Here is a 24,741-nt window from a genome sequence, read left to right as displayed (position 1 = left end):
AAAGGAAAGAAGGATGTTTCAAAAAGACTCTCTGAAATTTTTCCTCACTGACTGTCTAATTAGGAGACTTACCCCTCAGTATATCATTACAGTTCATTGAACACAAATGTAATTTTGAGTTACTTTTTTTTTTGAACCATTCTGTTCATAAAAATCTGAATTTCATGGCTTTTCTTCTTAGAGGTCTTACAAAGAGTGCATATATATGTATTTTTTCTTTTATGTAGAATAAAACACATTCCTGTAATTTCATACAGTTCTGTTGGAGCCTTTTATATAACCTATGATATATTCTTGGATCTTAATGATCTTATTTTTCCTATATTTGAAATATATTGCTACTTAATCATCCTAGGAATTATTTTTTATCATTATTCATTGAGTATTTCCAACTATGACTTTAAAAAAATTTAAAAGAAGAGCAAAAAATTGTGGAATTAACTAGATGGATAATATAATAGTAAAATTAATAATCATCTTTCAAGTTTCTCTTGTGTCACCAAAAATATGGCATCATCCTTCAAAGGATAAAAGGGGAGTTCTCATTTTAGAAATTTGATTTAATTTTTTTAAATTTTGAAAGAAATAACACACTTAGACAACCATTGGAATTATAGTACAAAGAACTTGGGTATGAGAGTTCGCTCATGCCCTTATGCCCATCACCCTGAACAGCTTAGTGTCTATTTCCTACACAGGGGGACCCCTTGCTACACAATCACAACATGGCCCTTGGTCAGACAATCCACACAGTCCATACCCGACCTGATCTCCCTCCCTTTCCCCCACAGCATGAGCTCCACTAGCGAGACATCATTTTTTAAAAAGTTTTATTGAAGAACAGTTGACTTATAATGTTGTGATAATTTCTGCTGTACAACAAATGATTCAGTTATACATGTACACACATCCATTCTCTTTCAGATTCTTTTCCCATATGGATTACCACAGAATATTGGGTAGAGTTCCCTGTGTATGCATTAGGTCCCTGTTGGTCCATCATTCCATATAACTCAGTGTGCATATGCCAATCCCACACCCCAGTCCATCGCTTCCCCTTCACTGTCCCCTTTGGTAACCATAAATTTTTCAAAGTCCACGAGTCTGTTTCTGTTCTGCAAATAAATCCCTTTGTATCCTTTTTTTAGAATCCACAAAGAAGTGATATCATATGATGTTTGCCTTTGACTAACTTCACTTAGTATGATCATCTCTAGGTCCATCCATGTTGCTGCCAATGGCATTATTTCATTCTTTTTTATGGCTGAGATTATCATTTTTATAGCACATTTTTGTACCATATGATGTCACTTATATGTGGAATCTGAAATATAGCACAAATGAACCTGTTTACAATACAGAAGGAGACTCACAGACACAGAGGACAGACTTTTGGTTGTCAAGGGGGAGGCGGAAGGCCATGAGAGGGACTGGGAGATTGGGGTTAGTAGATGCCAACTCTTACATTTAGAATGGATAAGCAATGAGGTCCTACTCTATAGCATGGGGATCTATATCCAGTCCCTTGGGATAGGCCGTGATGGAAGATAGTATAACAAAAGGAATGTACGTGAATATAGGAGTGGGTCACCTTGCAGTATGGCAGAAATAACATTGTAAATCAACTACACTTTAATTTTAAAAATAAATATAGCAATAAGTATAGCATATTTTTGAATTTCCTTAAACACAGCTGAGAACCTTGAAATTTCCTTTTTTAATCCATAAGGCCCGAAGAGAATTGACTGAGAAATACATCACAATTCCTAGACAAATCAGAAAGTGAATACGAACAGCATTCTTGAGAAAGCACAATCTAGTGCAGTAGCACCTAGCTAAGTGTGGTTTTTGAGTACTAGAAATGTGGTTGGTTTGAATCAACTATTATGTAAAATAGACACAAGATTTTGAAGCCTGTACACAACAATATATGAGAAAATATCTCAATATATTTTTCTATTGATTACATATTAAAATGATAGTATTTTGGATATATTAGGTTAAATGAATACATTATTTCAATTTACTTTTACCTATTTATTTAAAAATTTTAACGTGGCTACTAGAAAATTTAATTGCATATATGGCTTTTAAATTACATATCTCTTTTAGAACATGCAGCTCTTAGACAACCGTTGGAATTATGGTAGAATCAATCACGTAAGTGAAATAGATTGCATCTTCAGATCGTAAGTTCCTGGACGCTCAGATGGATGTCCCCAAAGTCATGAATCAGTGAATGAAAAACACATCTCTAAGGACAGAAACCAAAATAGGGTATTCTCATACAAGACAGGCTGTGTCACACAGTATTTTGTGACAAGAACTTAGACTTTTCTGTTTCATTAAGAGAATATGTGATGGTGTTGTGCCATATTTTATAACATTTATATGCCAAAAATTTTACTTGATAACAAGTAGATTTGCTATGTTTAAATTCTGATTGCAATTTCTAATGAGGTTATTTTTTTTAAACCTATGTCTTTATTCTTCTGTAGATTATTTGAAAGTGATTTTAGCAATAAACATTTAGTTGGGTTTATTTAATCCAATTTGAAAATTACCTTGTGGGTACCAGACTGTGGGTTGGTTGCTTTCACCGCAAAGCAGTTCTGAGGCTGGACCATTTAGAACTCAGTAGTACATGTTAAGCAGTCTTTATGGGAGACTTTTTGTAGATTTTCAGTAACGTGATTATCAGGAAAGAATGTAAGGACACCTTTGAAGGCTCAAGGTCACATGCTGCTTTATTCAGAAGGAGAAAAATTAATAGGATTCAGACTATGGTTACCACCACAGACCTAGATATTTCTATTTTAAGAAAGATTCCAAGTAGAAATAGCCCCTAGGGAAAGCAAACTATTCTAGAATTTATAGCATTTTCCTTAGGCATTTGAGGCAGTCAAAACAGGGCTTACTCATTTCCAAAGAATGTTTCTAAACTGCATTTAATTTTAATCTTATAATCTAATCTTCCTTTGCATTGTGTATGATTCAAGAGCATTTTCTTCTCTGACTGAAAAATGTGTCCAGCTGTTTCATAACAAACATGGGAGAACTGTTTACATGCTGATCGAGTGGCTGTCATATGTAAGGCCCAGAGCTAAACCCTGGAGGATAAAGCTGAATTCATCCAATTCCCTACCTTTCAGGAGCTTATGATGTAGGAAGTATTGAGAAAGGGAAGAAAGAGGTTGCAGATAAGTGGACTTCAGTATTACAAGGATGAGAGAGGAGAAAGGGGAGGAGATATGTGGAGTACCATCATTGTGCCATGAATTTTCTATATATGATGGATCCACAATTCTGGCAATATAAAAGGCATAAAAATGAAAGTGAAAGTCATCCAGAATCCTACCACCCAGAGACGGCCATATGATCTTCTGGACAGGATGTATGTCCCAGGCCCCCACAAATTCATATGTTGATCCTATAACTCCCCATGTGATAGTATTAGGAGATGAGGCCTCTGGGAGGTCACTGGGTTTAGATGAAGTCACCAGGATGGGGTCTTCACGATGGGATTAGTGCCCTTTTAGAAGAAAAAGAGAGCGCTGTCTCCTTCTGTCACTTTTTCTCTGTCTTCCTCCCCATGTGAAGTTATAGCCACAAGGGAAGCATCTGTAAGCTGGAACCTAACTGTGCTAGACTCTGATCTCTGACTTCCCAGCCTCCAGAACTATGAGAAACCAATGTCTGTTTTTTTTTGTTGTTGTTTTTTTTTTTTTTTGCTCTTTAGGGCCTTACCTGTGGCATATGGAGGTTCCCAGACGGTTCCCAGACTAGGGGTCAAATCAGAGTTGCAGCTGCCAGCTTACACATGCCACAGCCACAGCAATGCGGGATCTGAGCTGCGTCTGCGACCTACACCACAGCTCATGGCAATGCCAGATCCTTAACCCAATGAGCAAGGCCAGGGATAAAACCCACATCCTTATTGATACTAGTTGGATTCATTTCCACTGCCACAACCAGAACTCCCTCAATGTCTACTGTTTAAGCCACCCCGTCTGTGGTAATTTGTTATGGCAGTCTGAGTGGACAGGGACACTGCATTCAGTGTATAACCTTCTAGAGCGGTATGTGTACCTGAAGATGTATAACATATGAAATACTAGTTCATACTATACATGCTTATATATGGTTAAATTATGATCATTTTCAATTAACAATATATCAAAAGTATCTATATTTGAATAATAACAAATGTCAATTTTCACAATTTTAACTTTAAAAATTACCGTAATTTTTAATGGTTCACAATAAATTTTACTATGTGCATATGCAGCTTAACGGCCCTGTGATAAGCATATTTATGCACTTTTGTGAACTTGTTTTTTATTAATATAAATGAAAAAAGTGGTTACCAGGTTTTAAAGAGTACATACTTGATACATATTTAAGATTACATCCCCCAAATGAATCTTCCCACCACAGTACATGAGGATCAGACTTTTCTTACACCTTTGCCAATAATGATATTTTCAATGCTCTCTGGATCTGTCAAATTTATGGGTAAATATGATATCTAAGTTTTAAAATGTTTTATTTCTTTGCCTTCTATTTGGACATTTTATTTTATATTTGCAAGTCTGGACACCTTATTGTATGCTTGCATGTCTTCTTTAGAAATAGTGATTTATGTCCTTTGCCTATTTTCTATTTAAGGGCCAATCTTTTCCTCATCAGTTTATATGAGACCTTAATATATGAAGGATATTATGTTGTAATGGATGTTACAAATGTTTTCTACGACTGACTTTGAATATTTATCAGTGCTTCTTATATGGGTTGGAATAGCGATGTTTTCTTATGAGATATAGAATTTCCAGAGACTAAATGATCTTTTCATCTTCATGCATTAACGCATAACTTTGTTCGAGGAAAGAGTGAAGTCTTTGTAGAAGCAAGCTCTAATCAAAACTTGGAGGGATGCTCTACTTCTCTGAACCTCATTAAGTACAGATAACATATCACATTGATTCGAATCATTAGATAAATTTTGAAATAGCCAATTCACCCTGATACCTTAGCTAAGACAAACAGTTTCAGCTATTGACATGATGACCCGGGGTTATTATTCCCAGCAGCACATTTCAATTTAACAAAACTATCAAAACAAATTAAACTTCGATTATCCAATCTGCCTGATGAGGCTGAGGGCAGCCAGAGGCCAGGCTTTATCGCTAGGAGCCTGCATCTTTGTGTTTCTCATTCCTGGTCACACCCGTCTCTTCCAGCTTCTCTCCCAGCATCCAAAGGGAGACTCACTCCTTTGGAAAATGCCAGGTTGAATAACTTGTCCCAGTCATTGGGGAGGATATTTCTTCTCTCAAGGAAAATTTGAAGTTTGGGGAAGTGTTTTTCTTTAGAGCACAGCAACTGAAGTGTGCTCTCATAGTCAGACTCATTGATTACCTGGTCCCCAAACCACATTCTCCCCTTCCCCTGCCTTCCCCTGATCGAAACATTCAGGTTTCAGAAGATGAGCAGATTGTACATGAAACTTGAATTTAACGGAATATTAATTCAGAGTAACCCTTGGATTTGACTTCATATGTGTAACTTTTATATAGTTAAATATGTATGTTTAACTTCTGCCCCCTTTTACATTTCAAAACTTCCTTCTCTACATACAAACTTCTCAACATTTCCATCCTCCCAGAAAATAAAATGTGTTAGCACAGAGCTACACAGCACAAATTACCATGCTTTCCCCAAATAATGCCCGTTGTTTGGAACTTTTTGCCATTTGAAGAAGCCAAATAGAGGGAAAAAAAATGTCATGGGTATCTAATGAAACAAATCCGCCAACACTCAAATTCTTCAGTTTTTAGAGGTCCTTTGCTCCACTGATGCCTCTTGGGGAAATCCTGAAAAATAATCTATCTGTAAACAATCTATTTCAGTGCCACATGTTTTCTAAATTTCTTTGCCTCTTGACCTTCAAAGAAAGAAAAACATATTTGCATGTGAAAACAGGACTTTTTGTTTCTTATACATCTATTCTATCAGAGAAAGTTAAGTTGAAATCGGTCGTTTTGCCTAATTGCTTGTGAAGGATCATTTTTTTCTGAAGGACATTGCCTAGTTCTTTGGCCAACCTTAATTATTATTATTTATTTTCTTTTTAGGGCCACTCCTGTGGCATATGGAAGTTCCTGGGCTAGGGGTCAAATCAGAGCTTCAGCTGCTGGCCTTCACCTCAGCCACACCAAAGCTTTAATCCATTGAGCGAGGCTGGGGATCAACCTGCATCCCCATGGACACTAAGTTGGGTTCTTAACCCACTGAGCCATAACAGTAACTCCTTGGCCAACATTATTTTAAAATGCTAAGGTCTGGAGTTCCTGTATGGCTCAGAGGAAATGAACTCAACTACTCTCCAAGAGGATGTAGGTTCAATCCCTGATGGCTCAAATCTGGCATTGCTGTGGCTGTGGTGTAGGCTGGCAGCTGTAACTCCATTTCGACCCTAGCCTGGGAACCTCCATATGCTGCATCTGTGGTGCTAAATTAAAGCTGAATTAAAAAGAAAAAAGAAAAAGAAAAAAGCTAAGGTTTTCTTTATGGTCTCTGTCCTCAAGTTAAATAGAACTTATTAAAATAATAAATCCTGGAGGTGATGTTTTCTTTTGTGTCTATAGCATTTCCTTTCTTTTCTTAGGTTTACTTTCTTTTTTTAACATCTAGTTTTACATTGCTGTAATTTTGGACCATCAAAATGTTTCTAAAAATTATCTGAGGCACATGATGTGATTTACTTGCCCAGTCCTTGAAGCTGTTTTTGGCCGTGTGAGTCCTTTGACCGATGACAGAAGAGCAAAAGTGGAGTGTGTGACTTCCGGGTGGAGCACTCACCATGCAGTCAGCCCCTCCCTCCATGGCCGCCTGCCTGGATTGCAGAAATGCACTCCCAGGCAAAGCTTCCATCCAGAGGGTGCCCTAGTAACTGTGATGAATAGAGTTCCTCTGCCTCCAACCTTGGGTGGGTGTTGTGGAGAAAAAATGAATTATTCAGATAAATAAAATATTAAGCCATTAGCCACTTGCACCTGATAACCTTCCTAACTTTTAATGAAGTTTTGACCATTTTTTATAACAGCCAAAGGAAAAAATAAGTTTCTCACTAATTACAATGATACCATCATTATCCCCTTTCTAGATACTGCTTGACCTAGACTCTCTGCTAGAGTTGTTTCTGTATAGAATTTAGGCTCTTTAACTGGGTGAACTTTGAGATGACTGTAAAGGGACAAGGGTGGGATGGAGAAAGGAGAGCATGATATGAGTCAGCCCCTCATTTACTGAAAGATCTCAACAGGGAAGTTGTTACATGAGAGGCTGAACAATGGTAGAGTCTCCAACTAACCTCTCACCTCCGAACATCTGGGGAGATAATGTTACTCTCCCAGGTACAATGATGTCAGATGCTATCTAGATAACTACCAGATATCCCTAGAAGTAAAGTTTCAGTTTCTATACAATTTGTTTTGTGGAAAAAAGCTAATTTTTTAGACTGAACAAATGAACATTACCGTGCTCTATTAAATATATCTCACTTCCTCAAAGTTTGCAAACAGATACTCATTAAATCTCTCACTTATATTAGGAAAGATTTCTCTGAAGTGCTGTCAAAATTATGAAGATGGGTTTTTTGGGGTTTTTTTTTTGGCCTTTTTTAGGGCTGCACCTGCAGCATATGGAGCTTCCCAGGCCAGGGGTCCAATCAGAGCTGCACTCGTTGGTCTACACCACAGCCACAGCAACGTGGGATCAGAGCTGAATCTGTGACCTGCACCACAGCTCACGGAAACGCTGGATCCTTAACCCACTGGGCAAGTCCAGGGATCAAACAAGCATCCTTGTGGATACTAATTGGATTCCTTACTGCTGAGCCACAACCAGAACTCCTAAAGACAGTTTCTATTCATGTCTGTTGTCTCACCCTCAATGGGGCACACCATGGTTGTTTTGCATCTCTTAAGCATTTCCATTCACAACACCTCATTCACTTGTTAGACCTATTCTGATTTTGTTATTCTGTGGGTTAGAATTCCTGGGATGAAAACTCTTGAGAGTTACAAAGGGCTTTTGGAGATGGCTTTTGGGAGTAATAGCTATAAAGGAAGGAAAGAAACAGGAATGCAACAGGGCCTGAGCTGACCCCATGGGGAGCTCTGGAGCTGGACTGGCCCTTTGGAAATGTCCTCAGAGGGAGGCACCAGGCTTTGCAGAGCTGCATCAACCAGTCCTTGGATTCAGGTTGATCTCATGAAGGGGGATGACTATGGGGCAGTGGAATGCCTTCATCTGAAAGAAATTCCTGGTGATAGACTCAACTGATAGTCTTCATCAGGCAAAATTAAATCATAGATGTAAATGTAAAACATAAAACTATAAAACGTCTGGAAGAAAACCTAAAAGAAAACATGTGACCTTGAATAAAGATTTCTTAGATCAGACACCAAAAGTAGAATCCATGAAAGTACAAATTGATAGATTTCATCAAAGTTAATAACCTCTCTCTTCTAAAGACACTGTTAAGAGAATGAAACAATTAACCATAGACTAGAGAAAAATACCTGCAAAACATCCATCTGAAAAATTACTTGCACCTAGAATATATAAAAATAATATTGTTAAAAGCCGGTGATAAACAACACAACTTAAAAATGGACAAAAGATTGCAACATGCAATCACTATATGTGATATAAGAATGGCAAATAAATAGATGAAAAGTTGCTCAAACACTAGTTATTAATGAAATGCAGATGAAAGCCACCATGAGAGTGGTGGCTCACACCTGTTAGAGTGGTTAAATTTAATAGCTAAGTTTAAAAGGCTGACCATACCAGGATCAGGGAGTATGTAGATGAACTAAAACTTTCATACCGGCTGGTGGGAACATAAAGTGATACTATGACTTTGAAAAATAGTTTGATGGTTTTTAAGAAGTTAAAAATACACCTACCACGTGATTCAGCCATTTCACTCTTAGGGATTTACCCAAGAGAACAGGAAGCATATGTCCATACAAGACTTGTATGTGAATATTTATAGCAGCTTTATTTGTAAAGAGTCAAAAACTTGAAATAAGTTTAATGTCAGTCCGTGGGTGAAGGAATAAACAAACTGGTACATTCCATTCAGTGAGATACTATTTAGCAGTAGAAATGAATTACTGGTATACACTAAAACATGGGTGAGCTTCAAAATAATTTTACCGAGTGAAAGAAGTCAGTAAAAGGGGTACATACTGTACAAGTCTGTTTGCATAAAGCTCAAGGAAATGCAAAATAATATATAATGATGTGAAACGTGGTAGTTCCTTGGAAATGAGGTGGGAAGAAGTGAGTGGAAGGGATTCCAAAAAGCATGAGAAACTTCTGGGGCTGATGGGAAGTTTCATTATCTTGATTGTGATGACAATTTCACATGTGCACACACGTGTCAAAACTCGTCAACTTGTACAACTTCAATTTGTCAAGTGTGTTTCAGGAAAGGAAAGGAAAAGAAAGGCAGAAAGGAGAAAAGAGAAAAAAATCCAGTTCTGAGATGGCATTTCTTTCCCAATAGGGTGGCTAATAAATAACCTGTTTCTTTTTAAAAAATTTGTGTTAAAGTACTGTTGATTTACAATGTTGTGCCAATTTCTGCTGTGTACAAAAGTGACCCAGTTATTTATTTATATCTATATGTATATATATACACACACACATATATATATTCTTTTTCTCAAATTATCCTCGATCATGTTTTATCCCAAGAGATTGGACACAGTTCCCTGTACTATAGAGTAGGACCTCATTGCTTATTTATTCTAAATGTAAGAGTTTGCATCTACTAACCCCAAAATCCCAACCCATCTTGTTCCTTCCCTGTTCCCCCTTGGCAACCACAAGCCTGTTCTCTATGTCTATGAGTCTCTTTAAGTTCTGTAGACAGGTTCATTTGTGCCATAGTTTAGATTCCATAAGAAAGTGATACTATGTGGTATTTGTCTTTCTAACCTACTTCACTTAGTGTAAGAATTTCTAGTTGCATCTATGTGGCTGCAAATGGTATTATCTCATTCATTTCTATGGCTGAGTAGTATTCCATTGTATATATATATACACTGCATCTTAATCCATTCCTCTGTCCATGGACATTTAGGTTGTTTCCATGTCTTGGCTATTGTGAATAGTGCTGCAATGAGCATAGGGATGCATATATCTTTTTCAAGGAAAGTTTTGTCCATATATATGCCCGAGAGTGGGATTGCTGGATAATATGGTAGTTCTATGTTTAGTTTTCTGAGGAACCTCCATATTATTTTCCATAGTGGTTATACCAGTTTACATTCCTACCAACAGTGTAGGAGGGTTCCATTTTCTCCACCCCCTCTCTGGCATTTGTTATTTGTATACTTATTAATAATGGCCATTCTGACCAGTGTGAAGTGCCTAATTGTAGTTTTGATTTGCATTTCTTTAATAATTTAGCAGTATTGAGCATTTTTTCATACGGCTACTGGCCATCTGAATGTCTTTGGAGAAATGTCTATTTAGGTCTTCTGTTCATTTTTCAATTGTTTTTTTTTTTTTTTTTTGGTTTTTTTTTGCTGTTGTTGTGTTGTATGAGTTGTTTGTATAGTTTGGAGATTAAGCCCTTGTCATTTGCATGTTTTTTTTTTTTTTTTTCCCCACTGTACAGCAAGGGGGTCAGGTTCATTTGCATGTTTTGCAAAGATTTTCTCCCATTCTCTGGGTTGTCTTTTTGGTTTTTCAATGGTTTCTTTTGCTGTGCAAAAGCTTTGGGTTTAATTAGGCCCTATTAATAACCTATTTCTTATAATAGCAAAAAAAATTATATTTAAATATGCATAGGAATGGAATCTGTATTGACTTCATTTTAAGGTAAATAAAACTGACTTTAAATCATTTGAAATATTCATTTAAAGCACAAGTGCTATATTAACAATAGTAATTCATTAATGATTTGAAAGTTTGCTCATCAAAGGGGAAAATCTTTTGAAAGCGATTTTAGAATGCTGAAATTTAGAAATATCAAAAATGTGACCAAATATGTTTCTTGCGAAAATAATCCTCTATTATACCAAGTACTAGAAGAAGTTCTATAATTTGACACAGCTTAAGGTGTTACTTGCCCTTCCCAGCTTATCAAATGTAGTAATTTTTTTAGCTAATTAAAGGTTGTTTTATAAAGCTGACTTCCCATATAGTGTGCTATGAATTTGACCTTACCTATTAAAAACTAAAAAGTGCTTAAAATAACATTTCTTTAATGAAGTCATCCCGAAATTACAACTTGACCACTAAATGTCTTACAAGATTTTATAATAAGCCATTTTGCCCAATGGGTGAAATACTTCCTACATACTCTAGCCGTAATGAATTCATACCCATACTCTCACTTTTAGATGTGCCATTCCACTTAACCAATGATCATCTGCTGTTTTACATCAGCCATTTCTATGTGTCTCCATTCTTAGGAATAGTTTTGGGGGAGTGGGGAAGAAACCCTGAGCCAGGTATCCCCAGTTCAGGTCGGGCCTCCTTGCAATAGAACTTTTATTTCCTAAACAGTTTCAAATGAGATGATTTATAAGTACTAGCTGTCCTCTTACAGAGGTTGTTAAAGTAGAACAAAGGCAATAGTTCAAATAATGTTTTAATGCTCCAACAGGCCCAGAGGAATAAGGTCCAGATAAACAAGGACAACCTGGCACCTGAGAAGTGGATCCACATAAATTCTCACTGGACTATCCCATAATATTCCGACTATGTAGTCAGCCCGTAACTCACTGATCACTCAACAGCCAGACTCTCCCTCAATCTCCCTGATTCTCAAATTTTTTCATTTCGAAAGTTGCAGTAATAGTAATAATGATATTAATGATGAAGAGGAGGAGAAGAAAAGTATCACTGTAATAGTGATGACTCTGAAAAACCACCCCCATAAACGGCTATAAGGATTCATCTGTCAATCACCTGATCCTCTGCATGGAACCAGTCCATTGGTTCTCTTTCAAATGGTACTGACTAGATGCTGTTTTAGCGTCAGAAATTTTGTCCCAGGGACATAGAGGTGAAAAAAAGCTCTTGAGAATGCATGGTTTTCCAAGAGAGTAGAAAAGTTAATGTATTTTTCAGAGACCCAGTCAGTAAAGGCGAATTGTGGCACCACCACCCTGGTCCCCAGGTGGTGGTGCCACAAAAGTAGAACATGTTTCACTCTGCTTGTGTAGTGAAGGCATCTTCACTGAATTAAAGAGCTTGTTATCCTTCACCCTAATCTTCTCTACCAAAGCGAACAAGAACTATTTAAAGAGGCCTCTGAGATCCACCTGCAATTTAGTTCCTCCTGGCACAGAGCAGAATCTCTTCTGCTGAGCAATTGCGCTTTGAGTTCCAAGGTTTAAGAGGGGTTGTGTGGGAAGGCAGCAGCACTAACTCGGAACATCTCATAGCCATGAGGTCTATAATCCTAACCTCCTCCTGGAGCTAAGTATACTTTTAGAAATGTAAAAATTCAGTAACTAAAGCAGAACCAATGACTTCAAGCCCCAGGGCTTCTACCTATGTTCAGTGTAAATTGAAAAGAGATAGATTCTGAACCCCAGGAAGCTAATTGGGAGAAATCCTAAATGTGGTAATTGGCACCTTTTCCTTTTCCAGTGTCTCAGGCAGTCGGTGAGAGGGTTACCTCTAGGGTGCTAATTGATTAGCATTGTTAGAGGAAAGGCAGTTAACACACCCTGGGGATCTGAACTCTCCCATTTTCAAAACTCCAATTTAACTAGTAGCCCAAGGGTTCCAACCAACCAGAGAAAAGGGACTTTCATGTAGTGCCATTGAGGGACACTTATGGGTCAACACAATTGTAAATAGCTCCACTATATAAAATTAAAACTCATTATTTGGTTTTGATTTGCTAGCTGAAAAAAAGTAATGTATGATTAAAGTATCTTTAGAGTTAGAAAACAACCTTTTTAAAAAGATTGTATTGTGGTATAGTCGATTGGCAATGTTGTATTGGCTTCAGGTTTACAGCAGAGTGAATCAGTTACACACATACATATGTCTGTTCTTTTTCCCCATATGGGCTATTACAAAACATTGAGTAGACCTTCCTGTGCTATAGAGTAGATCCCAGAAAACAAATTTTTAATTAAAGTTGTACTCTACTCATCTAAATTGATTTCCCTTTAACTTAGAGTTCTTCAACAAAAACCCTCTTCCTGTAAATTATTACAGATTTCAGATATGTGTCCAGTCTGTTTGGGGCCAGATTACACAAACTTTACTTAGAAAAGAGATGTCAACATTGAACAAAAATAATTATGCAGAAGTAGGGTTCTGAATAGGAACCTCACTAGATCAAACGTCTTAATTGGGGACCAGAGTAGGAAAGCAGAACTGTTGAATCCAAAAAGAAATAGAGAAATCAGAGGGCAAGATTCCATGGTCCACAGGGAAGCCCGTTTGAATGGAATCTTACTCTGAATAGCCATACTCCGATACACAACCATTCCACATCTCAAACATCTTATTTGAAGGCAAGTATTTATTAAGGTCTCATCATTCTTCCTTTTATGGATAAAGAACAAGGCTCAGAGAGTTCAAGTGACTTGGCCGTCGTCACACACTCTGCAGCTGGCAAACTTGGGCCTGATTCCTAGCTCTATGATCTTTCTTCTATACCACATTGCCCCTACATTAGAGCTGAAAAGATTGTTCTGGAAATGTCTATGGATGAAGTCTAGGGGACCCTTACTGAAATTGAATCAAGAATGCACAGAGAGCTTATTTTTCTCTTGTTTAAGAGAAATTCTCAAACTTACATGAAACTAGAGAACTAGTATAATGAGCCTCCACCCAGCTTCAACACCTCTCACCAACCTACATGGTTGTCACCTGATGCCTTAAGAGAGACTAGCTGAGGCTCAGGTAGAAAGGACCCAGCTGTCCCAGGGATGACTTGAAAGAGTATCAACCAAGAACATCTGAATAGACTGATGTTCATTCTATTGACTGAATAGACTGTAATTTAAACCCAAGGCTAAATAAATAGAATATGATTTACCCAGTCTGTAGCATGTCTGAATTCCAGGGTTTTCTCATATACAAGTAAACATTTTGAAGCAACTGGAGTGCCTGCCACAGGGTAGGGCCGTAGAGAGCACTGCGGAATTCCAAGTAAAGATGGGGACGGCCACACTACACCTAATTTCTCTCCTGCCCAGTAGCATTCTTAGTTGGCACTCTGCCCACTTTACCTTCTTCTGCTTGAAAAAGAACATTTCATGTTTTATTTTTAAAATCTTTACTAGTAAAATGTGAAAACGAAACTATGTTGGAAAGATCTCAACATGAATTAATTGTCTCATTAACTGTAATGCTTTTTAAAAAGGAATTCATGCAAACTTCATTTCTTACCAGTAGTTTGTTTCCTTGTTGTGTGTCTGAACTTCCAGACCTGCTGCTGAAATAGAGTAAAGGTTCAGAATTCCAAAGTTTTATTTCAGACATGCACACACATATACACCCACATCTAATCGATCTTTGTGCTGTAATATTGAAGGTACATTTTCTAAAGTATTTCCTCCCAAAGTCAGTTTCTGAACATTTCTAAAGGAAATAAAGACTAGGGAATGTAAACTTTACTTGAAGAAGATAAAATAGCCTTTACAGGTCCTCTTGAGAATAAGCAGTCCAAACAGTACAATCTGTTCTGAAAACCTGCAAAATATCTTATTTCAACTTAAAAAAAAAAAAAAAAAGACAGAGAGGAAAGCATATCCTATGAAACAGCAGACTTGGGGAATTCTTTGTCTCCTACACTGTTTCTCAAACAGTTTTTCCTTCTCTCTCTCCAATTGTCTACAAACATGCTCTTATTTATTGCCTCGTGTGCCCTCTTAATCCAGTGGTTTCTGCTTGATTATTGCGACCCCTAATAAAACAAAACTATGTTCTCAGAATCTCTAGTTCCTTTCCTTCTATATATGTTAAAGGCACTCCATTCAGACTCTCACAAGTACCATTCCACAGAGACTGCATTTATTGCCTTCACTAGTGATGTCCGCATTACTGTATCCAGAGGTCATGTGGTCCAGGTCATCTTACTTGACAAGGTTGGACAGGATTCATTACTCCCTCCTTGAAATACTTTCTTCACTTGGCTCCCAACACATCCTAAGTTTCCACGCTTCCTTCCTGTCCCAGCTGCTGCTCCTTCTCAGTCTCCTTTAATGGGTTTTTTTCTTCTCCCTGAGCTCTCAATGTTGGCATGCTCCAGTGCGTCCTCTCTTCTCTACTCACATTCACTCCCTTTGAGAGCTCATCCATCTTCAGGGATTTAAATGTCACCTGTATTCTGGTCACTCCCAAATGCGTATTTCCAGTCCAGATTTTTCCCTTGAATTCTACATTCGTTCATTCAATTGAGTTCTTGATATCTCCACCAGGAGATCTAATAGACATCTCAATTTCAGCATTTCCAAAACCTTCAGCATTTGCAAAATCCTGATTCCTACTCCCACATCTGTTCAACTTGTAGTCTTTCCCATCTCAGTTGATAAGGACATCATCCTTGCCATTGCTCAGGCTAAAACCTTGACTCCCCTTTTTTGTTTTTGAACCCATATCCAATTCAAGGGAAAGAACTTTTGATGGTTCTTTTTCTTCTCTGCCTGGGCTCTACCATCACAATATATCCAGTAGCTGACCAATTTTCACCATCTTCATTCTTAACACCCTGATTCAAACCTCATGCTACCATCAGGTCTTACCTGGACTACTGCATTAACCTCCTGAATGGCTCTTTCTGGTTCTACATTTGCCCCCTACCTTCCATTTTCAAGACATACCAACCATAATAAAAAGTATCTTGCTCTTCTTCTAAAGAATGCCTCCCATAAGGAGTTCCATTTCACTCAGAATAAAAGCCAAAGCCCATCCAATGACATACAAGGTCCTACAGAGGTCTCAGCATTCAGCCTTCCCACCCACAGTAGGACTCCATTGCCTTCCCTCCTTTCCTTCCAAAACACAACCCACCTTCACCTGTCTGAATTCATCTCATATTCTCCTTCTCAGTCCGTCTCCTCAGAGTCACATTGGCCTTCTCACAGTTCTTCAGTCGCCTCTGCCAGGAACACTCCATCCACACTTGTCCACCTGGCTCTTTCCCATTCCTCTTGTCTTTGCTCAGATATCCCTTTCTCAGGGAAGCCCGCACCTCTATTCATCCTCGTCACCTTGCTTGATTTTTCTCTGCAGTACTTACCACCTTCGAACATATCATGGGATTTGTTATATTTATTGTGTTTCCTCCCAAATGAAAACATAAATTCCTTGAAGATGTGGAGTTATTCTCTACTGTTAGTTTGTTACTGCATGCTTAGTTTCTTGAAGAGGGCTAGGATAGTCAATATTTGTTGAATAAATGAATGAATGAATGAATGAATAGATGAGTTAATAAACCTCCAGTCTTAATAAGTCTCATTCTACTGTGACCAACCGGAAACTTTTACTTTAAATACTGGAGTATTTTTATTCTTTTCTGTCCTACCATCTTCCTAATGAACATATTATTTTATTTTAATATTTCCGTGCATGTCTCTCACTTTTCCAAAAAATTGAAACCACTTAAAACGTTCGCAGAGCAATCAGTGACCATCAAACAAAATTAATTAAATTCCCACTTAGTAGAAGGACGCACCGGGGTTCTGACAGAGGTAATTGCTTTTCTTGTTTCCTACCTACATCAGCAAAACCCAGTATTGTGGTGCTTTCTGCTTGACAGTACCTCTTTATCATGAAGTGGAAAACAAACTTTTTTGTTGTTGTTCAAAGATAAGGTATTTTTATTCCTTCGAGGCTGAGGGGCAAGTATACAGATGAGAAGAGAGAACACAGTTTTGAGCTTAATTGGAGCTAACACTTGGAAAACCAGCTTTTGATCATCCCAGTTGCTGGGCAAAACAATACATGACTTTGAGGGACCTTGGTAAACTGGCCCCGGTTACCTTCTAACAAATGCTGTCTTCTATCAATGCATCTTACGGAACTGGTATTTTCACCAAATTGTACTGCCTTATAGTTGCAGGGTACACGTTTATCCTCCTCTTTTGTTGTTTCCTCTGACTAGAGCCTCTTGCTCTCTTCTCTGTTTGTTAAAATCTTACTCTTCACCCTGTGACTCAAATGCCACCTTCCCCTGAAGCCTCCTTGGTCCTACTGATCAGAACCACTTCTTTTTTTGTTATTGTTGTCTTTTCTAGGGCCGCACCTGAGGCATATGGAGGTTCCCAGGCATATGGGGGTTCCTAGGCCAGGGGTCTAATCAGAGCTGTAGCCACCAGCCTACGCCAGAGCCACAGCAACGTGGAATCCCAGCCATGTCTGCGACCTACACCACAGTTCACGGCAACGCCGATCGTTAACCCACTGAGCAAGGCCAGGGACTGAACCCGCAACCTCATGGTTCCTAGTCAGATTCGTTTCCACTGCACCACGAAAGGAACTCCTAGAACCACTTCTTACCTCTGTCCATGAGCAGTTTTTGGACATTTGTCTTTTATAGCCTTATTACATTTCATGGCATATGCATTTATTTGTCTCCTTATATTTTTGCATTTCTCAGTGATAACTCCTAGAAGACAAGGCCTGTCCTTTGTCAAGAAATTAATATTCAGTCTCTAAATGAAACCAAATTAAAAAGAAAATGGAGGGTACAATACATGTGCATAGTCAGAAGTGCCACACAGAAACAAGAAAAAGTACTATGTGGAGCTGCCTTCTTGTAATAATGCCTGAAACATAACTGCTGGTTTAAAAGTGAAGGAGCTTTGGCTTCCCGACAATAATGTTTAAAGGTCATGAGTCATGGCCTTAGAGTAACCACAGTAACTGAGCATACACAGTACAAGCCATCTTGTACCATAATTAAGGGAACAAAAGCTTTAGAAAGCCTATTAGCCTTGAGAGGAAAACAAATTAGAATTAACAAATGTATTTATGAAGCTTGTTTGTATTGCAGTGTTTTCTCCTTTCAGGGTTCATGGAAAAGCTGGACAAAGTCTTCAAAATTCTATGGGCAGGAAGTAATAATGTGACTTAGAAGCTTTATAGTCACTTTTTAGCAGTATTTTGTAACAAATATTTCCTTTAAATATTTATCTGTTCTCCCAACTTTTTACCTGATTTTTTTTTTATGTTGGCGTAATAATTAGTCAGCGATCAGTCCATACGCATGAGTGATTTTAATAACATTGGTTTGGAAATACAGCTATTGAGCATCTAATTCTGTGCTTGCATAGAACAGAAACATCATTGATAGTTTGCAGTGTGAGCAGAGTCCTGCTTTTCACTTGACTTCCCTGCTGGTGGTCCACTGGGCTCTTCATTTCAAAATTGTTAACCACAGGCCACTTTTCCTCCATTTGGTACCATTACACACACATTCCCCTCTCCAATTGTCAGCACATTGACATATTGTCCCTTTAGGTGCCATGTTCAGAGAAATGAAAAGAAAACAAGTATTCATTAAATTTTTATTTTCTTTCAAAGGCACAAAACTTCCTTCCTCCCAAAGATTGTTAATCATTTGAGAGTCAAAGACTCCTTTGCACAGAGAAACATTTGTCATATAATTTGGAGGGATTTGTGAATTTCCCACATCCTCTACAGACCATAGCACAAGGGTAAAAGCAAATAAAAAGCCCTCATATTTCACATATTGGAAAGACATCTTAAATCTTGACAAAGCAGAACTGCAGTTACGTGGGTATTGCAAGGACACCACCCTCTGGGATCCAGTCCTTTCTGCAGAGGAGGCATGGTCACCTCTCATTTGAGGTTTAAAAGGAAATTCTAAATGGAAGGTACTTTCCACATTTTAAAGGGAAAGGAGGCAACATGCAAATTTTCTGGTGATTAGCTATAGATCAATTAAGTGTAGATCACCTATAGAGGCAAACGCTATCTCCATGTATGAAGCCACTGTCCATTTGGACTTATGTTTCGGGAGAGTTGGAATGACCTCACTTCTTTTGGGAATAATTACTGGAGGGAGCTGTGAAGGGGACATTTCATTCCAGTGGTGTGGAAAAAGGACTGGCTCAGCCCCTCTTTCCCACATCAGTAAAACAGTTGGGATGAGGATGTGATTTTGAGAAGAGTAAGTGAGGGGCATTTTATTCCTCCAACAAATATTTATTGCGCACTGACTGCATGTCAGACTCTGCTCTCTGATCTGGGAAGACAACCATATTCAAAGAAAGGGATCGTTCTCTAGAAAAGGAGAAAAAGTCTGTCTGATGTTTTCCCCAGACATGAAGGAAAAGTTTTCTTTGAAGCCCTGAGTAAAGGATACTTTATCTAGAAATTTCCAAGGATTCTTTAGGAATAGGAGGAGCTAGGAACTTACCTGATTCTCTCTGGGGTTTCATGCCCTGGGGCTACAGATGTCCTGCTATAACATTCTCCCATCTCAAAGCAGGGCCACTGAGTTACTCTCTCCGTGGGACAGACATCAACTATCCCCATTCCTTAGAGGTTTAGACTCCCTGTTACTGCTCTGCTGTCCCCTGTTGCTAGGCAACCACAGCGGCTGGGGAAAGGACAGTTAACTTCCCAGAGGGGGGAAAAAAGAGTCAATTACAGAGCCACAGTAACCTCTTAAAACATCTCACAAGTCAGATCCAGTGTAAATGAAAAATCACTCCATATTCATCCTTTCTGGAAAATGCCTTCACAGTGGGCCAGAAGCAGCAGTTTTGTGCATAAAGCATGACATCTACAACCAGTGCTAAGGAAACAGTTCCACAGTTTGTCTTAGAGGGATGCATTTGTAGAAATGGATTGGTTTACAGGTTAACCGTGGTTTTTACAGACCACCTCTCCTTGTGATAATCTTCCCTTTCTGGGACCCAAAGACCCTGGGACAGAAGATCCCACCTGGCCACATCCTAATTAAGGCTTCTTTCCTGACCCAAGATTGCAGAAGTGATAAACTGTGCAGATTAGCTGGTGATCTGATCTCAGCCACAACTCATTTGCAGCCACTGCTCCTTTTCCCTGGTTATTTGTCCAAAAAAACACCGGCCACTTGCTACATCTTTTCCTGATACATGGATGGACCCAGGTCAGCTTGTGTTTACTCCATTTCCTACTCTGACAGGAAGTACACGTAAGACCTTTGCAGTCTACAGATCAGAGTCACTCCTGGGTGTTAATCTTTTATGTGCTGGGCTCACCCAAACCTAAATACACAGCCCATCCCAAATAAATTAGGTTGGTAGGATAGAAATTTTTCCTATCACAGAGTTTGTTTCCAGGGATGGAGCACATAGACCAAATAACTGTAATAGCAGTGGGACTAGTTGAAACTTACCAATTAAAAAATGCAAATAGGGAGTTCCCGTTGTGGTTCAGTGGTAACGAATCTGACTAGTATCCATGAGGACATAGGTTCAATTCCTGGCCTTGCTTAGTGGGTTAAGGATTCAGCGTTGCCCTGAGCTGTGGTGCAGCCTAGCAGCTACAGCTCTGATTCGACCCCTAGCCTGGGAACTTCCATGTGCCACAGGTGCAGCCCTAAAAAAAAAAAAAAAAAAAAAAAAGAATTTAACATTTAGTTCTCCAGTAGAACTTTAAATCACTCAGATACTGCCTTATGAGTCAAGTTATCAATTTGGTGTTCTGGGTGGGAAAATCAGCACTAACTAGAGAGGTTTGGAAAAATAAAGATTGGGGTATTTATGGCCTTGCATCTAGTTGGAGACAGTGTGAACTTCAGAAAATCATCTTACCTCTCTGTGACCTAGGTTTAAAGACTCACTTGAGTTGTTTGCTGCAATCGCTTCCAGCTTTAACATTCTGTTGTATTTCCTTAGCCTGTCTTACTGAAAAACCCACAAAGTAGATTATACTTTAGTGCATTTTAGGGGAATGTGCAAATGTTCACTATGCCGTTGGTTCATAACAATTTATGAAAGGAAGGTCGTCTCAATAATGGCTGGTGAAAGGCAGTGTAAGCACTAATTATTTATAATACTTATTAATCTTATCTTACATCTCACTGATCAAAAGGCAGTGAGGAGATATGGCTGGTACAAAAACAGGCTTTCAAAAAGTCCTTGAAAAACAGAGTAACTTTTCCTCTATTACTCCTCCTTGTTTGAATGCTACAGCAAAGGATTTCAGAAGGAGGTGGTGAAGAAATGAGGTTTATTGAAGACATATTGGTCTATAGAGTTTTTAACTGAACAAGCTAAGTAATGAAATAAATGATACTATTCTTTGTGATTAAGTTAAAGGAAAGCACTTATTAATGAAAGTCATTGAAATGATCTTATTTTTTGAAGCTGGACTGAATTTTGAGAAAAGAACAAATTTTCCCTCTAGTCTAAAAGAAAAAGGAGGTGTTATAGCAAAGCTTCTAGAAATAAATATAAATCATTGGCATTTCCACCATTAACAATATTTTAAACCAAAAACAAATAAATAAACAAACAAAAGAATGTAAGCTCATCTGGGCTTTTAGAGACTGCTAGAGCCCCTTAAAAACTTACTTCTGGTCTATCTGAAGTGTATCTTTTATTAGAATCAAAAAATGATACAAATGAACTTATTTATAAAACAGACACAGATTTTTGAAATCCAACTTATGATTACTAAATGGGAAACCATGGTGGAGGGATAAATTGGCAGAATGAGAATGAACATAGGCACACAACTATACATAAAATACATAACTAACAAAGACCTGCTCTATAGCACAGGGAACTCTGCTCAGTATTCTGTAATAACTCATATGGAACATAAACATAAAATCAAACACAAAATACATCATGTATGTGCATATAACAAGGAGGAATCTGAAAAAGTATTCATACTTTACATGCTCTCATCCTAATACTTATCAGGATGCCTTAACCGACTTAGGTCAGCCTGGGAATAAAACCAGAAAGGAAAGAAGAAGAAACGTACAATGAGGAGCGAGCAAGACAGAAGAGACAGTAGGTTTACAATGAAGTGGAATGACTGAGGAAAAAGGAGAAAACTGCAGTGAAGGTTTTTAGTCTCTGCTTGGGAAATAGCCCTTTGGCATTTATCTGTCCACTTACTTTCAATCGTACATTCACTAACTCACCAAATATTGAAAACCCATGGTGCACTAGGCTTGATACTAGGCATGAATAAAATCAATACTTGCCTCTGCTCTCTTGGATCTGATCCTTCTATCAAGTTATAATTCTGGGAGCCATGAATGTTTTGTTGGAAAAAGAGTAAATGAAGCAGGTCTTCGATTCCCAAAGGGGTGTTCTAACTTAAAGAATAAGCATTGAAAAGAATAAATAAGTAAAGCCAAGCAGAAGTGCTTCCAAGCTATTCCTCCTATGGATGTACAGTCTTGTGGAGACAAATGATTACTTGTGCAGAGTTGACCTGGGAAAGTTCGCCACAATTTCATGACAGGGCACACAGGGGGACCATGCAAGGGGTGTCTGAGCTGGGAGAGGTCAAGAACAGGGGTGCAGGTGAGAAAGAAACCACAGCAACATCTCATAAACAAGTACATGGACTGCTCAGTCCATGAACCATAACAACCCAAACATCTTTCAACTGATTCTAATGGCTTTTCTTCTGCACCTCTCAAAAATGAGCCAGCTCTCTTGTCATTGTTTTGTGTGACCTCTTCTCTATGTTGCTGATTGCCTGACACAGTGGGTCTAATTATCTCCAGGCTTCCAACCTGTTTTAATGGAGAGGGATGTTTACCTCAGTGAGCAGAGAATAACTTGCCTGCCCCTTGGTCCTAAAGTCTTTCCTCCAGAAAACAAGCATGAAATTGAAAGCTGTTAACTGATGAGCTGGTATGTAAAGTTTTCATTTATGGTTTTTTTATGGCAGGAAGTAAATACTCCTTTTCCTTCCTTACAGTTTCTGTACTGCATGAGTATATGTTATTGGGGGATGCCCAAACAGTCCCTGATTTCCCTGTGGGAGTTGTCTTGGTCCCCTTGTATTCGGTTTTGGAGGGATAGTAAATTCACATACTCAGCCCCCACCATATACCCCAAGAAGAGTCTAACCCTGTCCAGACAAAGGAATGCATAGCACCTGAACTTGGCTATCCTGGCAACCAGATCCTGGGACTTTGATTTTCAAACAAGTAATATAAGAGTAGAAGAACCAGAAGTTGCCATTGTGGCTCAGTGGAAAAGAAATTTGACTAGCATCCATGAGGACCCAGGTTTGATCCCTGGCCTTGCTCAGTGGGTTAAGGATCCTGGGTTGCCATGAGCTGTGTAGGTCACAGACACAGCTGGGATCTGGCATTGCTGTGGCTGTAGTGTAGTCTGGTGGCTACAGCTGCAATTCAACCCCTAGCCTGGGAACTGCCATATGCCGCAGGTGCAGCCCTACAAAAAAAAAAAAAAAAAAAAAAAAGAGAGAGAGAGAATAAAAGAACCAGTCCACATTTTAGTTATCCATTTGCTCATTTCTTTTTCCCACAAATACTTCCTGAGGCTCTGCTATGGGACAGGTATTTTTTCTGGATGCCGGTGATACAGGGATAAACAAGACCAAGAGGCCGCTCTTATTAATTTCAGATTTTAGTTGGTGGAGGCAGTCAAAGAAATATAGAGGATAATTTCAGACAGGGATGAGTGGTGCAGAGAGAATAAAACAAGGATGTACAACTAGGAGCTGGAGGCAGCAAAGAACTGACGCACAAAGGATGAGACGGAACCAGCGTCATGACACTTTCAGGGAAGGTGTTCTAGCTAGTGGTTCATTCCCATCATCACAGACACATGCTAAGTAGCAGCATTAAAACTTCTCTGAACTTAGGTCTTTCTGTGCCCCCATCATAGGAAAATTCCTCTGAAAATTGCTTATTTTTAAATCTCTCTCCGATCTTCTTCAGTAATTCACAACCTCCCCTGAAATGGCTTTCATTCAGGGCACCACCAACCCTCCACCTTGTCACCTGCTTTACATAGCTGCATCCGGATCAGAATTTTCCCTCTTATGAGTCCTGCTTCTTAGTCCCTGGAATGGCCTTGGTTGCTACTCATTCCTAACCAACCCTAACTGAAACCTCTGCTGATGTCATGAGCCCTAATATACTGCCAAGTAATTCCTTTTTTCTTTTCTTAGCCAGAATTGGTTTCTGTTGCTTGGAATCAAAGCCTGATTCATGCTCTTATATTTTTCATATTGTCAGTTTTTGTCCAGGAAACCCAGTTGTTCAACTTCCAACATAAACCTCATTCTCTTTGGCTTACATTCATTGCTTTCCTTAAAACATTATACTGTCTTGTTGAGGACGTATTTGTGTTCCTTCTGTGATTGATTTACTGTTCTCTTAGAGTTATTTGCTTCTTGAGAGTAAATCATTCATTCACTTAAAAACATTTATTGTTATGTGTGTTCCTGTCACAATGCAGGGCATTGGAGACAGACATAGTTCAAAACAGTAATTGTGTTAAGACATATTTGTTAGGCAGTTATACTCCCCAAGAAATTTCTCTCTCTCTCTCTCTCTTTTTTTTTCCCCCTAGGGCTGCACCCACAGCATATGGAGGTTCCCAGGCTAAGGGTCTAATCGGAGCTACAGCCGCCAGCCTATGCCAGAGTTACAGCAACACCAGATCTGAGCCACATCTGCGATCTACACCACAGTTCACGGCAACACCAGATCCTTAGCCCAATGAG

The 24,741-nt window shown here is 38.7% G+C and overlaps 1 protein-coding gene across 1 annotated transcript; it reads right to left on the bottom strand.

The window, feature by feature from the left end:
- Positions 1-817: 817 nt before the first annotated feature.
- Positions 818-23,463, bottom strand: LOC146405731 (coiled-coil domain-containing protein 192-like). The gene is made up of 4 exons (XM_085014484.1): positions 19,442-23,463; positions 14,446-14,491; positions 8,586-8,618; positions 818-5,944 (listed from the first exon to the last, which is right to left on the bottom strand). The coding sequence occupies exons 1-4, from the start codon at positions 19,558-19,560 to the stop codon at positions 5,906-5,908; spliced, it is 237 nt and encodes a 78-aa protein (XP_084870610.1). The 5' UTR covers positions 19,561-23,463; the 3' UTR covers positions 818-5,905.
- Between the last annotated feature and the right edge of the window lie 1,278 nt (positions 23,464-24,741).

This window comes from Sus scrofa, chromosome 2 (genome assembly GCF_054392235.1).
Source record: "Sus scrofa isolate SSC_HxYL_T2T_F1_AM1 chromosome 2, Sscrofa_HxYL_maternal_Yorkshire_Landrace_v2.0, whole genome shotgun sequence".
NCBI lineage: Eukaryota > Metazoa > Chordata > Mammalia > Artiodactyla > Suidae > Sus > Sus scrofa.
This window is presented reverse-complemented; position numbering and strand designations above follow the sequence as displayed.